Below are 14670 nucleotides of genomic sequence, written 5' to 3' on the forward strand. Positions count from 1 at the left end.
GATGTAAAATAGCGCTCATCGGGAAATAGCATCTTAAAGATTTTTCATTTTACAGTATTTGAAGTTTGAAGTATGTCACGTAGGTTTTCATGAATATATTTTGTGTAATTCAAGATTCCATCAAGATTTCATCTATTGATCTTTTTATGTCTCTGAATGATATTAATATTTATTTGCAACTTGGATGCGCAACAACAAACTCTCCACAGGTGTCCTCTATACTTTGGATCGCCCTTATCGAGCTGTTATAAGTGCTAAATTTCCACTTTAGCTAAAAACTGTAGTCTCTCTTTCTCTGATGGCATCACAGCTGTTGCAGAGCGTGAACTATCAGATGCACGTAAAGACGTTATAGCTGTGACGGATGGGCTGGAAAATGTGTTTTTGAATAAATTAACAGGGGCGATTGAGGAGGAAGGAAGACATGCAATTGGTAAAAGAAACAAAAAGAGGGGGGGGGGGGGGATTTGAGGAGGAGACCAGAAAAAGGGGAAGAAAAAAAGAGGTAAGACAGAAAGAGATCCTGTGAGGACTGTGAGGTTACATTAGTGCCCCGAGGCCCCTTCAGCATTATTGCATTGAATGTGAGCAGCTGGTAAAAGCAACATCAGATCTTCAGAAAGAGCTCGAGACCTGCTCCTGTTGTTGTCTGAGGCGATTCTCTCATTTCTCCAGTTAGTGTGATGCGAGTGTGAGTGTGAACGCTGAGGACCAGATGGCCTCCTCCCTCCCTCCTTTCTTCTCCCTTCGTCCTTTTTTTCCCTTACGCGATACTTCTCGCTTTCCCTTCTTCGCGGCTTCCTTACCTCCCTGGCATGTCTGTGTGTGCGTTATAGTGTGTGGGTGTGTGGCTGGATTTTGTGCCAGTAGCCAAACAGACTGATGCATGCTGACATTTTCTCCAGCAGAAAGAAAAGAAATGAGAGAGCTCTCTTCCTCCTCCTCCTTCTCTTCCCTTGAAAGACGCTGTCAGCTATGACTGGCCTTGTTCAACGCACACACACATACGTGCGCGCGCACACAAACAATAGTTTTCCTCACCGGAACATTCGAATACACATAGTGTACGTGTGCACTAGACTCTCCTCTTCCTTACTTGCTGACAGGACGGAGTCAAACGCAGCCCATCCCCGTCAGTAAAGCTCTCGGCTCCGGGATGCGACAGAGAGGAAACAACGTTGACTTGTGCTCAAGTCAGGCTGTAGCTCGGGGCAGGCGAAGAGGAAACATCACCATCCTTGCTAATGTTGTTTTAAATAGCCGTGTCTGTAGGGCGGCCAGTGTGTACTGCCGCCACACTGTCAGAGCTGAGGAGGATCTACCAGAGCACGGGCAGCTCCATTCGATTTGACGCAGTCTAATTCAATAGGATTTCATTTGAGTCTGTTGAATGAAATTTCCTCAGCAAAATGAGTAATTGAATTCTTATTTGGGGTAATGTGCCTTACAGTAACTCCTTTGATTAAATGCAAGTCAGCAGAGAACTGTTCAGATCCAGGAAATTTAGCTTAATGTCAAATTAAATAGAAGCTTTATTGGTAATAGGAAAGAAAACAAGAGTTTAAAACGACTCTGAGAAGTGTTGTGTGTGAGATAAGGTCAGCTTTAATTAAACATAATGTTCTAAAAAGCACTTGGGTTAGGTTTTTTATATATATATATATATATATATATATATATATATATATATATATATATAATATGAAAAAAAATATTAAAGATCAAAACCTGAGTAATGCAAAACAGTCCTCGTAAATCTTACACGGGTCTTTGGTGCAGCTCCTCTAAGCTGTTTTAAGCCCACCCTTTATCACGTTTTTTCCTGATTGGTTGCACCTTCTAAACAGAAGGCCTAAACCGCTGGTGGGTGGGGCTTCTGTGCTCACAGCTGGAATCATGTGCCTCAGTTGAACATCCACCATTGTACATATGACAGAAGATTAGGAAAAGCAGAGCTGTTGCACTTTAAACAAATGAATTCCACAGCAGTCAGTGATGGGGTCAGTGTGTTATTGTAGAGAAATTTGCTCTCTGCATTTTACTCATGCTTATACCTCTTTTACAACTCTGCTCTGATAAACACCAAAGGCTACACAGGCCTAAGATGGAGTCTCTTCTTTTTCTTTTTTCTTTTTAGACTGGCAGGTCCAGTTTTCTATGAGCAATCTAGGCGATTGCATATCAAACTCCCCCCTCTCCCTTATTTTATTGCTCTATGACTTTCTGTCGGTACTATGATTTACTAATCATCTTTACAAATTTCAATGAAAATAATAACAGGATGATATTCTTGCATCAGACTTATTTGTTATGTATATATTTGTGAAAGCCATGCACAAGACGCAGGATTACATTTTAAAAAGCTGCGCTTTGATCAGATATTCTTTTGAAGTGACGTATTTAAGTTCAAGGCAGACGCTCCCAAACCGTGAGCTAAACTACATGTGTGACAGACATTTTCTGAAAGATTTTTCTTTGTGTCCGTTTCTTTTGAAACGACCGTAACGCCCTCTGAAACCTTTAAAAATAAAAAATAAATATTGGCCATCTCACTATAAGCTGTCATCTTGTGTCAGCACAGAATTTGATGCTGGAAAGGCAGCAGTCTTGTAATGTGTCATAATGTGCGTCTTTAGCCAGGTTCCAGCACAGCAGCAGACTGTGAAAAAAGCTGTTTTTCAAATATGATACAAACTTGTGAATAAAAGTGGCCTTCCCAAGTCTCTAAAAAACATTTTTTCCTTCAGACTCTTTCTCGTCCTTGTTTTTCTCCCCCGTCCTTTCTCTCCCTCCTGCTGCTGTCGTTTCCCAGCTTTGTCCTTTTATATTTTTTCTTGCCTTTTTTCTTTTGTCTCCCCTCTGCTGACATTGCAGCCATATCCTGATGATGTAAGCTAGTGTAATGATTACTTAAGCCATCAGGGGCTCCTAATGACAAGATCAAAACAGATACTGTACTGCACACATACACAGATACACACATGCACACATCTAGTCACGTGTTGTTGCACTCACTTGCTTTTTGTGTTTTTTGTTTTGTCTCCAGATTCTGAGTAACAGGAAAGGTTTGCTACCAGAACCAAATTTGGCCCAGCTGCTGACCAGTATGACGAACCCCGCTGCTCTGCAGATACTCATGAGACCGTACCACACTGGGAAAAGAGGAGGTATGCTGGATAGTCTACATTTCAAATCTGTGAAACGAAAGTATTGTACAGAAATATGTAAAAAGTATTTCTGGCTGTTCCTATGTTCCTGTTAAGTGTGTTGGCATGATGATGATTTCCTTAAAAACGTTGAGTGGCCGGGAAAATCCTGAGGATGGGGTGTCACAAAATTTACAGCCTAAAACCTGTGAATTCTTTTTCCAAAATAATTTTTAAACATTGTATGATGAAAGTTCTGTTTCTCGATTTTTTTTTAATATATATATTTAAAAAAGAAAGGCAACATATGAGGAGTTAGAACTGGTGTTTTATTTTTTTTAAGTGGTTTCACTTTAAATATCATGCTAGCATATCATGCTACATGCTAGCTGAGATTGTGGCAACATTGAAAAAGTTGTACATCTGGGAAAAAAACAAAAAAACACCTAACATCTGGATAGTGGATTATCTGACAGTGAATTGGAAATCCAAGCACTGGCTCAGGAACACTGAACGCAGGTTGTGGCATCTGAAAATGAAAGTTAAAACTCTATAATGCAATTAAAAAACAAATGAACATCATCCTCCACTATAAAAGACTGAGGTGAGTTGAAGGGGAAAACTATACTTTCATCTGACCAATCAAATCTGAAAAAGACTGCTTCTTTGTAGGTGTACAGGTGCATTAGTTCACATGACATGGGTAGCTTGTACATCTGTCAAAGCCTTATTAATGCTGAAATGATATGTACAGCTTTAGAACAGCTTTTTGGTGCATACACGTTTGCTTAATACTATAAGATGGTGCCAGATGTATCCTCCTCACATTGAACCTGCATGGCTCCACAGGGAAAGATTCCAGGTGATAAACTGGCCTGCTTGAAGTCCACAGCTGTCATTCATCTAAAAAACATTCTGGGCATTATGAAATGTGGGCCTAACCTGCATCAAGCAGGAATGGAAAAGCTTCAGGCCTCAGAAGCCTCTGCAGTTGGTTTACTATTTTTTCAGCTTTTTTGAAAAACCATAAAACTTAAAAATTATGGTATTTTAGCTTTAAAATTTTAATTAAGAGCTTCCGCATTATGGGTGGGGGATTTTTAAGCTCATCATTTTGTCAATATTTAAAGAATATTTAAAGAATGCTATGCAGTATCAATATTTCTATCAATTTAGAAAAAGCATGCAGTTGGCAGCATTTATAAATGTAACTAGCTGATGAGCATTTTCAAATGTAAGCATGAAAATAGCCTAGGCAGTATTTTCCCCGGAAAATTTTAAGTATAAGTATAAAATAACTGCTAACACTTAATAATTATAGTAACTGAACCATGTAACTGCTCATCTTGATATGACACTTTTATATCACATCAATAATTTATACTGGTGTTATTGTGGACGATGTCACAGCCTATTGTGCATACTGGCAGATTAACCATGATAGGAACATAAAAGGTAATTAGCAATGCTATTAATTAAGGGCAGCTGTGGCATAAACATTCCATTGGGAGGTGGGATAACAAATGTAAGCACTATACAACAAGTCAATATGAACATTTAGACAAATATAAAATGATGAAATTGGTGATAATGATCTGGGCAGAAACTAGATCATGACTACAGGGCATGGCTGGCAATCAAAGCTCCGCTGAATGAGTCTCCCTCTGCCAGGCCCTCCTATATACTGTAATCACCTCGGCAGTGGCTTCATTATTTGATGAATGGCTAATCAGGTATTAAAATGAAATCGTGTGACATTAGGGGAAGAAATGAGAACAGGAAGGAGAGAAAATGAGAGAGGTGGGGGAGCTCTCTTAAAGAAGAGTATGCACAATTAAAGTCTAAAATTAGGATCTTGATTAAATGTTAAACTTTCTCTACTTATTCTGGAGGAAGCTACCATTAGCATTGACGCTTACATTTATTATGACCAAGGCTTGTGTTACCACGCATGCACAAAAGAAGCAGAAGAAAGGCTGTGCATCTGTGGCATGGGTGCAGATCAGTGTGATCGATTTTGTTTTTATGAATCACAAACAGGAAGTCTGTTGAATGTAGAAATTGGCATTGCACTGGATTTTGTGATGTATTTTTAAAGAAGGTGCATTAAAGAAAGCACAAATGTCTTTTCTCACAAACACGTAGTTGCCCTTAAAAAAGGGTATAGAAAACTACAGGAGGTATTGCTCAAGGGGAGCAAAAGGAAACTTGTTAATGCATTACTCTGTGTGATAAGACATCTCACTGGATGTCTTCTCAAGTGGGGTGTCACTTTCACAGCGAGAGCTGGCCTTGGAGGTGTTTACTGTGAGAAGTGTACTGGACAACAAATTAACTGGAGATTGGAAATCAGAAAATAATAAGACCAAGAGCATTGCAAAAGTGATTTGGACTCAAGTCCTGAAAAGTAAATCTCTAATGCCAGCAAGAGACCATATCAGTGGATGATAAACATTAAATCATCAGGAAGTATGACTAATTAATCCTATATACTCTGCATATATACATACAAGAGCAAAAGTACTCAAGATGAAATATCTATTGGTGAGCTTAACACAAATTCATCTGCTTAATTGTTTGTCTTTTGTCAGGCTGTTACAACAACTAGATTGTTTTTACTCTTCAGTCATTCTGCTGCAGATTTGCTGCTGCACTTCATTGTCCTATTGCATCAGCCGGTTTGGGCCAAGCTTATCTATTGGACAGATGGCCTCACATTTGACCCTAGAATATTTTGGTATATAAAGGAGTTTACATTTTTTTGTTTTTAGAGCTCTTTTTAAAATCTGTCTTCAACACCAAAATAGAAATTAAGTTTTGAGGGGAAAAAAGTTACAGTTATGTGGGAGGTAATTTGCTTTGTGCTTGCATAATATCCCAGTATTGCTTTACTGGTGCTTGTTATAAAACAGCCAGCTGTGTGATTGCTTGAAATGTGTTGTAAATGACTGATGGATTGGTTGTCTGACTTGTAATTTCGCCTGTGTGTGCCTGTTGAGATGATGATTGATTAGTACTTTGGTGGAGACTTTAAAAAAAGCAAATCACTAATGGAGGCTCTGGTGTTTCTCTTTGTTGTTTGACTATGTTTTTAGGAAAATACGGGCGTCACACCAGCCTGCCGTTCCTCAGACCTCCCCTCACTACAGCCCTGCTCACACTGGGAAAAGCACACCAGGTCACACTAACATCTAAATCTCTGAATTGTTTAGTGTGTGTGTGCGCGTATTCTGATGTCCTTTTCTTTTACCCTGCAGAATGCTATGTTTGGAAATGGACTAGTCCTCCAGAACCTTTTGCACATGCAGCTGGCACAGCAACAGCTTCTACACATCAAAGACAAACGCATCAGCAGCGTAAGACACCTGTTTGTGTGTCTGTGTGTGATGATTTGCATATGCTAGTGCTGAGGGTTAAACATAGTTGGGGGCATGTGCATATGTGCCCTTATGTTTTTATCTCCAGCACTTAATGCACAGGAAAACGAAACCACATCGAAATCATGCAACCTAATTGCTTCTTCTTTTCTGTTTAAAGTGAGACCTTGAGGTGATGAGTTTCTGTCTGTGTTTTCATTTGCATATTTTTTGTGTTGCTGAAGTGAAAGTTAAATGTCATGGGTACTGATGTTTGGAGTATTTGATGTTTTTTTTTTTTTTTTCTTTCTTTATCTTTTTTCTTTTTTAAGCTGAATGATTGCAATTCATACTGGATACTATCTCTACATATTTTTAAAAACTTAATCAACCCATAACTTTAACAAGGAGGACCATTTTAAGCTTTCAATTGGCATGTCCATCCATCCATCCTCTACATGCTTATCTGGGTCCAGGTTCCAGTCTAAGCAGTCAAACCCAGTCCTATTTCCTATTGTTCACCCAGAGGGACACTGAGGTGTTTCCAAGCAAGCCCAGAGATGTAATCTCTCTAGCATGTCTTTGGTCTGCCCCAAGGCCTCTTCCCTGTAGGATATACCCAGAATATCTCGCCCAGGAGGCATCCAAGTCATATGCCTGAGCAAAATAAACTGGCTCCTTTCAATATAGAGGAGTAGCAGCTCTGCTACTCCTACTTGAATGGCCAAACTCTACGGGAGAGCCCACCCACCCTTCAGAAACTCATTTGCACCCCTTGTATATGTTCTTTCAGTCACTACCCAGTTTGTGACCATATGTGCCTGTAGGGAGACTGACTGACGGGTAAAATCCGCTTTGCTCTGTCAGACTGCAAGAGATAAGAGTCTATCCACACCTCCTCTTGCCAAGGGCAACTCCGGTTTGGAACATTAAGTCTAGCCCTTGTCCAGGAGGCTCGAGAGCCCATGTTGTACATTGAGGTGAGCCTGATGATATTTCTCAGCCTCACGTGTTAGCTTTGTCTTCTTCCCCAACCAAAGAGGTGAAGTTCCATGTCCCAAGAGTTAGTTTCATTGCTTTGTAATTGTTGTGGAATATCCAAGTATCACTATTAATTGTTATTCATTTATTTTTTGTGAGGACATTTTAATTTAATCTCTGAAGTTGGGCATTTGAACTCTATGGGGATTGACTCGTTCTTGGTGTTGGTCTTGGAGGAACTAGAGTTCTGGGAACTTCAACGCTGGCTTCATTTTCAGTACCGGAGATTGCTACTTGGACTTTTATAAAGATGAGACTGCATATTCTGAGAAATCTGTGAGCAGGTCCTGGTAATTCTAAAACCTTTGTGGATTGGATGCTCTGGATCTGCTTTACACACCATTGTATAGCTAGCACAGCCCTCCATGGTGGATTCTGTTTGGTTTATAATGACCATCTTGCTCATGCTCTTCCAATTTTGTTTTTTATGATATTGTTCTTTGATTTTGCTTTTCTGTTCCATTTTTTTGTAATACTCTTCCTTCTCCTCTTTCATTTCCCCTTTATTAGGTCTCCAGTCTGCTCGGGGACCCGTCCAGACTGCTCATGCAGAAAGCCTTGTCTCTGCGACCTCCAGGCCTCGTGCAGCTGGGGAAAGGCCTCCTGGGAGACTCTCCTACAGGTAAACAGGTTCCATTATGTAGTGGTTTACACATTTACCTAACACGCTAAACAGCCACAATTTAAGAGTAGACACAAATCTCTGTGGGGTTGCATCAGGAAGTGCGTCCGGTGTAAGAAATCAAAATGTTAATTACCCACTGTGGCGACCCCTTAATAGCAGGTAAATGAGTAACAAGCACCCTGATCAGATGAGTTCATTTAATTATTGCAAACAAATTAAATCACACTGAAGCATTCAGGCTTTGGTTAATACCTAATTTAGTGTTTGCTTTTGGTTTTCTTGCTCTACTACTTTTGTCTTTTTCTTGAGAGGGAGCATATTAATAGTTTAACTAACTGTGTGGCTCCAGAGTGCAGCGGTTTACACATTTGCTTGGCAAGGTCTGTGAAGGTCGCTGGTTCAGGGAGCAGCTGAAAGTAGAGTCTTATTAACATTTTAACTTGGTAGCGCTCCTACAACACCACCTTTATTTTTCCACGTACCAGTTTTCTAAAAATCAATGATTTACTGTTTACAGTGTAACCTTTTGGTCTGTTCTCTCTGCCAAATCCAGAATCGTTTTTATTTTACATGTTAATAATGAAGGCTCTAAGGTCCCAGAAAAATATTGTTCATGTTAAAGTGAAAGCCATAAATTTTGTGGGTCCTTTTCCTAATTCTGACCCGTGTGTCGGGCTTGTCCCTGTAAAGACTGCTGAATTTCGCCCAGCTGTACGTTACAGTGCGGAGCAGGAAGCTGCAGCAGATTTACAATTCAAATCTCCAGCTGAGAAAAGCTGTGTTGTTTTAAATGGAAATGATATACCGCAGACTTTTTATGTGCATAAAAACAAACAATCATGCCCATGTGCACCACTGTGAGTGTGTCCCTCTTTGATTGGATGCATGAGTTTGCAATTTTGCATGCGAACGTGCGTGTCTCTTGTCGGTGCGCGTGTCTGCTGGGGAATGTTGGCTCAAGGCTTGTTAGAGCGGTTTCGTTTATTGTGCGATGGAGGCCATTTGTCACAGCAATATTGGATTTATAATAAGTGCCACTGTGCGTGTATGTTCACGTTTAGTGTGTGTGTGCATCTTTTACTTATATGTTTGTGCTTTTTTTTTTTGGCCTGTGTACATTTGTATGGGATTATGTTGCATGTGTACATATTTGTGTTATTAGACCCTGGAGTGAGTGAAATATTGGGATTGTGGAGAGCTAAGTGGCAGGCTGTAAATAAACACGATAAGCAGTGATGTATGAGCGGGAAACTTGCTCTCAAATATTACAGCTGGCTCTGCAGAGACGGCCAGGCGGAGTTTCCAGCCGTTTGAGCGATTCGTCTGTGTCCTGAGGAGACGGAGACACTGATGGTCATCTGTGAAAGCCATTTCGCATGTTTATCTGGCATCTTTCCCAACCGTGCCTTTATTTCCCTTCATTTAATTTCCTTTTTTTCTGTATACTATGTTTTTACTTTACTGTTTCTTGAATTTCAACTTTCTGTTATCACTCACCTCTCCTTTCATTTCCTCCTGTTTTTTTGTTTTTTTTGCTTTCTTGTCATCTCCCCTTACAGAGTTGGGACAGGAGTCAGTTCCAGCATCTACCCACAATGCCACAGTAGTGGTTTCAGCAGCAGGTGTCATGCCGTACCTCCAGGGTCGGGCTGTAGGAGGAGACCTACCTAGCCACAGCACCCATTCTGTGACTACGACCCCTTCTGCTTCCTCCTCTTCTTCCTCCTCTTCTTCCTCTTCCACCTCCTGTGACAACAGGCAGCCAGCTCCTCCAGGGACGATTGTGAGCGCCCAACCGCAGGGACAGAGCTATTCCTTGGGTATAAGTAACTCAGGCCTTGGCCCGCCTCCGCCTAAACCCCCTGGAGGAGTTTACACGACAACAGGCCAGCACAACAGCTCAGACAGCTGCCCCCTGGTGAGGACACCGACCGAAAATCTGCATGCATGAAGCAAATACAAAATACTTGGACTGTAAATAAAAGATGGCCTTCCAAGTCTGAAAGGAAGTCCAGTTGTAAACCTAGACTGGGCCTGTATGTCTCATTTGACGTATGATCTAAGTAAAACATGTTCTAATCATTACACCGTTTCAGTTCCTACTTAATACAACATGATATTTATTTTTGGATGCTTTAGGGCGGAGCTACCCTGTGATTGAAAATTTGCCAAATTATGACCTTGCAATGCTCTCGCTTACTCGGATCGTCCCCTTAATTGGATGTGTGCTTTTAAAAAGATATCGAGATGGCGACAGTCAAAATGCTCACAAAGCATTTGATGATGTCCCCTTGGCTACGTCCATCATTTATATACAGTCTTAACATTTCAAAATGTGTAATTTGACAGACTCACAAACCAGGCAGCATTACCTGGCCCTCCTTGTCAGCATTACATAATTGTCGCCTGATCAAATGTTTGGTGAAAGTTTCTAGAGATATTGGTGTAATTCTTGAATTTCTATATTTATGTGTACGTTGATGCACAAATTAATATTTGAACTCCAACTGTGATGCAAGTTGTTGATATTTTCCGTGAAACTGATCTGTAACTTATCTCTAGAAATGCTTGTTATGGTCCTAACTCCTTCTACCCTGCAGTCTCTCTGTCTCTTGGGGGGAGGGAGTATTTATTCCTGATTAGTGTTGTCTGCTTTTAACCTCAACACACAATATCAAGGGAGCTTTTTGAATAAACAGCCTCAGTCCCTTGAGCGCTTTACCTTTGGAAAATGCCTGTAATGCAACCTGTACCCACCTGCCTGTTTTCTTTCTAAAACACCTCCCTAAATCTCCTAGACTCGGCCAGGATTAAATACAGTACGACTACACTAACATCATTATCTCTTATAAGTCTGTGTACAGAAATAATCACAGTGCCGAGGTTCTTAGGGGACACGATTCCAGTCCCAGTACTGTCTTCTCTGAAGTCCCTTTAATAGAGAGAAAGTGTAATTACTAGAGAGGACAATCCTCGCAGGTTTCCACCATCACTTTAGCTCTTCAGTAGCTCACAAAAGTCAGCTTTAGAGCCTCATGTAAAGTTTGTATAATCAGTATTTTTTAGAATTTGTGTAGCACAGTATTTTTCATTAAATCCACAATGTGATACATGTTTGGAATAAAGATGAAGCAAAGTAGCTGTAATTGCCTTCAAACACCTCTAAAAACGAAAACTTGATTTTTATTTGCAGTTCCTGTTGGTGGCAGTGTGAATAATACGTTTTATATTCACCTGTCTCTCTTTAGGTAAACAGTGGACAGAGTTCTTTGTTGGGCGATCCTCCTAAAGAAGTCAGGCTGCCTTCTAATCCTTACCTAAACCTGGCAAGTGTAATGCCAGGAGTAGTTCTGCAAGGTGAGCACACGATCGCACAACAACCATAAAGCTTTTGCACCAGAGTTCACGTCCTGGCTTTTGCAGCACTTAAAAGCATTTTGTGCTCATTTATTAGTCAAGCTTTTTTATTCAAGAAGAGCAATTCAGGTCAGCTGGTGATCAATTCTACCACCTCTGTTAATCAGATCAGTTTTAAACACTAAAATGAATAAAATCAGTTGGAAACCTCATATCAGACACGTACAAAGTGTCCAAGAGCATCTCAATCATGAACAACATGAAACAGGTTCTAGATTATAATTGTCTCTATTTACTGAATTGTCTCTAATTCTTCTAATATTTAACTTATTGTGTAGAGGTGTGGGGAAATATTATAAAAATACACTAAATTACAAAAAAGGGCAGTTTGTGTGATAACCCACATCATTATGATTATTAACACATCATTTGTCGTCCATTCTCCCTTCCCCTCTTCCATAGGCTCAGTGGGGAGCAAAGCCCAGGGAGGACAACCCAGCACTGCAGTTTACAACAGCTCAGTCGCTCCTGTGGTCTCCCAGGGCTCCGGCTCCTACTCCCACAGTGCAGCAGCTACGACCGCTGCCCCGTACAGCACAGATTCCTCCACCGACTACAGCCAGTACAACCAAGCATACACACAGGTGCTGCCCTACAACACATGCACGTGTGCACACACACACACACAAATATGAATGCTGAATTTTGGGGTCTGTACATTCAGTTAGTGTGAACAGGCATTACTGGGCCTCAAATATGCTATTGATGCATGTGTTGCTGAGTAGATGGATGGATACACAAAGCGCGGCTGGATGGGTGCAACAGAGACAGGATGAGCTGTAACTAGGGGAGGCAGGGTGGTGGAAGAGATGGGAATGGGTATGGATATTTGGACAGACAGAATGAGAGTGGATTTGGCAGTGAGCACTGCGTGTCTCCATCTGTCCCTGCTCTCCTTCTCACGCCTAACACTCCACTCAGAACAAGTCCCAAAGCCCTTCTACTGCTTGTTTGTCATCTTTCTTTCTCTTTCTTTTTTGCGCTTCTTCCTCCTCCAGCAGTAGGTGACATATCTGATGCTCGCAGCAAGTACCAAACCCCATTTGAAATGTTAATTACACTCTACTCATCCAAACAAATGAGTCATGATTAGATAACCAATAAAACGGTCGGTTTAATTTGTCTGGAAAGACAAAGACAGAGGAACGAAACGCTGGAGAGCAGGAACAATACTTAATGAGACGCATAAAAAAAAAAAAAAATTTAAAGGTGGCAAAGAAAAAAAAAAAAAAAACAATCACGCAAAGACAAGAAAGCACTGTTCATGCTTGGTAATGTGTGTGTGTCGTAGGAGGCCATGCAGCAGTGGTACCAGCACTATCAGGCGGCACAAGCCCACAGCTACAGCACTGCCGCACCACAGGACAGCACGGCCGCAGACTACAGCAAGGAGCACACTCAGGTGGCAAACACACACCTGTTTGTGACCGTGTGGGATTTGTGCCACGCGTTGTTTTTTGTTTGATCCATGTATTTCCATGTAAATGTATTTCCTTCATTTCTTCATCCTCACATCAGAGTCCTGCCCACTTCAGTTTGCTGTAAATGTGTTCTTTGTGCAAGCAACTTAAAATATTTTGCAACTAACAAAAAGTAGCTGCAGTGCTAAAAAAAATAAAATGAAAGGAACACTTTTCAATCAGTGTAGCATCAGGTCAGTTAAACTTCTGGGATATTGATCTGGTCAGTCGCAGAGGGGGTTGTTAATCAGTTTCAGCTGCTTTAGTGTTAATGAAATTAACAACAGGTGCACTGGAGGAGCAACAATGAGACAACTAACAAAACAGGAATTGTTTTACAGCTGGAGGTCACTCACAGTCTTTCCCTCCTCATCTTTTTTGACTGTTTGACACTAGTTTTGTATTTGGCTAGGGTCGGTGTCGCTGCTGTTAGCGTGAGGTGATACCTGGACCCTGCAGAGTTTGCACATGTAGTCCAACTCCTCCAGGATGGCATATGGCCAGAAGGGTTTCTGTGTCTCCCAGCACAGTCTTAAGAACATGAAGGAGATTCCAGAGACAAGGCCCTTAACACGGACAACCTAAGTCTACTGGCCGCTGCCATTTTTTCACTTTTTTAAAAAATGGGGTTTTTTTGTTCTGAATTCAGCCCTCTGTAGGGTCAATATTTTCATTTCCATCACATCCTTTTATTCCTAACACGTTATCCAGCATGATTTTTTTCCCTTTGAGATCTAATTTGTTCCTTTTAAAATTAAAGTGTTCCTTTAATTTTTTTGAGCAGTGTAAAAAAACCACAACAAAACTACAATGGATGTGAAATCTTGTTTTCTAGACTCCAGCTGTGTCCACCTATGGAGATTACAGTTCCTACATGCAGGCAGTCACTCAATACTACTCCCAGCCAGCAACAGCCAATCAGGGCTACGCCAGCAAGGTAAACACACTCACACACACACACACTATAAACTCTTTGAAACACACATGGCTCCCTTGACCAGGTGTTATCCCTCAACTAGCTGCTTGGAAAAGAAGAGAAAACAAAATCCTGTGCACAAGTACACGCACGAACACACACAGCACACACACACACACACACACACAGCCTCCGTACCCATTCACTTCAGTTATCATGCATGTATCAGCAAAGCTAACGAACCCAGCGTGTCCCAGGGATAAGCATTTTTACACAAGTTATTCACTTGTCTTCTTAAATTAGTTAGAACATACAAATAATTCATATTAGGGTAAGATAAGCTCATTTAGATTGTCCGTGACCATACGGACATACACACAGATACAAAGTGAAGCTCTTGAAAAATCCAAGCAGCTTCCTATCCTGCAGACAGAGTGTAAGCTATCTACACGCGCTGGCACTAACATGAAGTTCATCCGCATGTTTATTTGGAGAGGTTGACCTCTCGGCGACACCGATACCCTGTTAGAGGGAACGCATCACTCTGCACCCAGCAGCTGATGCCAGCCATCTCCACACACAATGAGCAGCCAAATCCAGGCTTATCTGCTGCTGCTGGAGGATGTGAGCATATGTGCATTACCTGTGGGGGGACATAGATCAGTTTCACGTTGTGATGAATCGGGGACTCACCTCCCTTTTGGCGACT

General features: G+C 41.2%; 1 protein-coding gene across 1 annotated transcript in view; it reads left to right on the top strand.

The window, feature by feature from the left end:
- Positions 1-14670, top strand: part of raver2 (ribonucleoprotein, PTB-binding 2) — a 97978-nt gene that overhangs the window by 74718 nt on the left and 8590 nt on the right. Inside the window, exons 6-14 of the mRNA XM_040013547.1 lie at positions 3047-3167; positions 6242-6324; positions 6404-6502; positions 8054-8165; positions 9728-10086; positions 11417-11525; positions 11988-12169; positions 12877-12987; positions 13881-13982. Coding sequence (XP_039869481.1) covers positions 3047-3167; positions 6242-6324; positions 6404-6502; positions 8054-8165; positions 9728-10086; positions 11417-11525; positions 11988-12169; positions 12877-12987; positions 13881-13982 — 1278 coding nt within the window. The remainder of the gene's footprint in view (positions 1-3046; positions 3168-6241; positions 6325-6403; positions 6503-8053; positions 8166-9727; positions 10087-11416; positions 11526-11987; positions 12170-12876; positions 12988-13880; positions 13983-14670) is intronic.

Source organism: Simochromis diagramma, unplaced genomic scaffold (genome assembly GCF_900408965.1).
Source record: "Simochromis diagramma unplaced genomic scaffold, fSimDia1.1 OVJJ01000649.1, whole genome shotgun sequence".
Lineage (NCBI taxonomy): Eukaryota > Metazoa > Chordata > Actinopteri > Cichliformes > Cichlidae > Simochromis > Simochromis diagramma.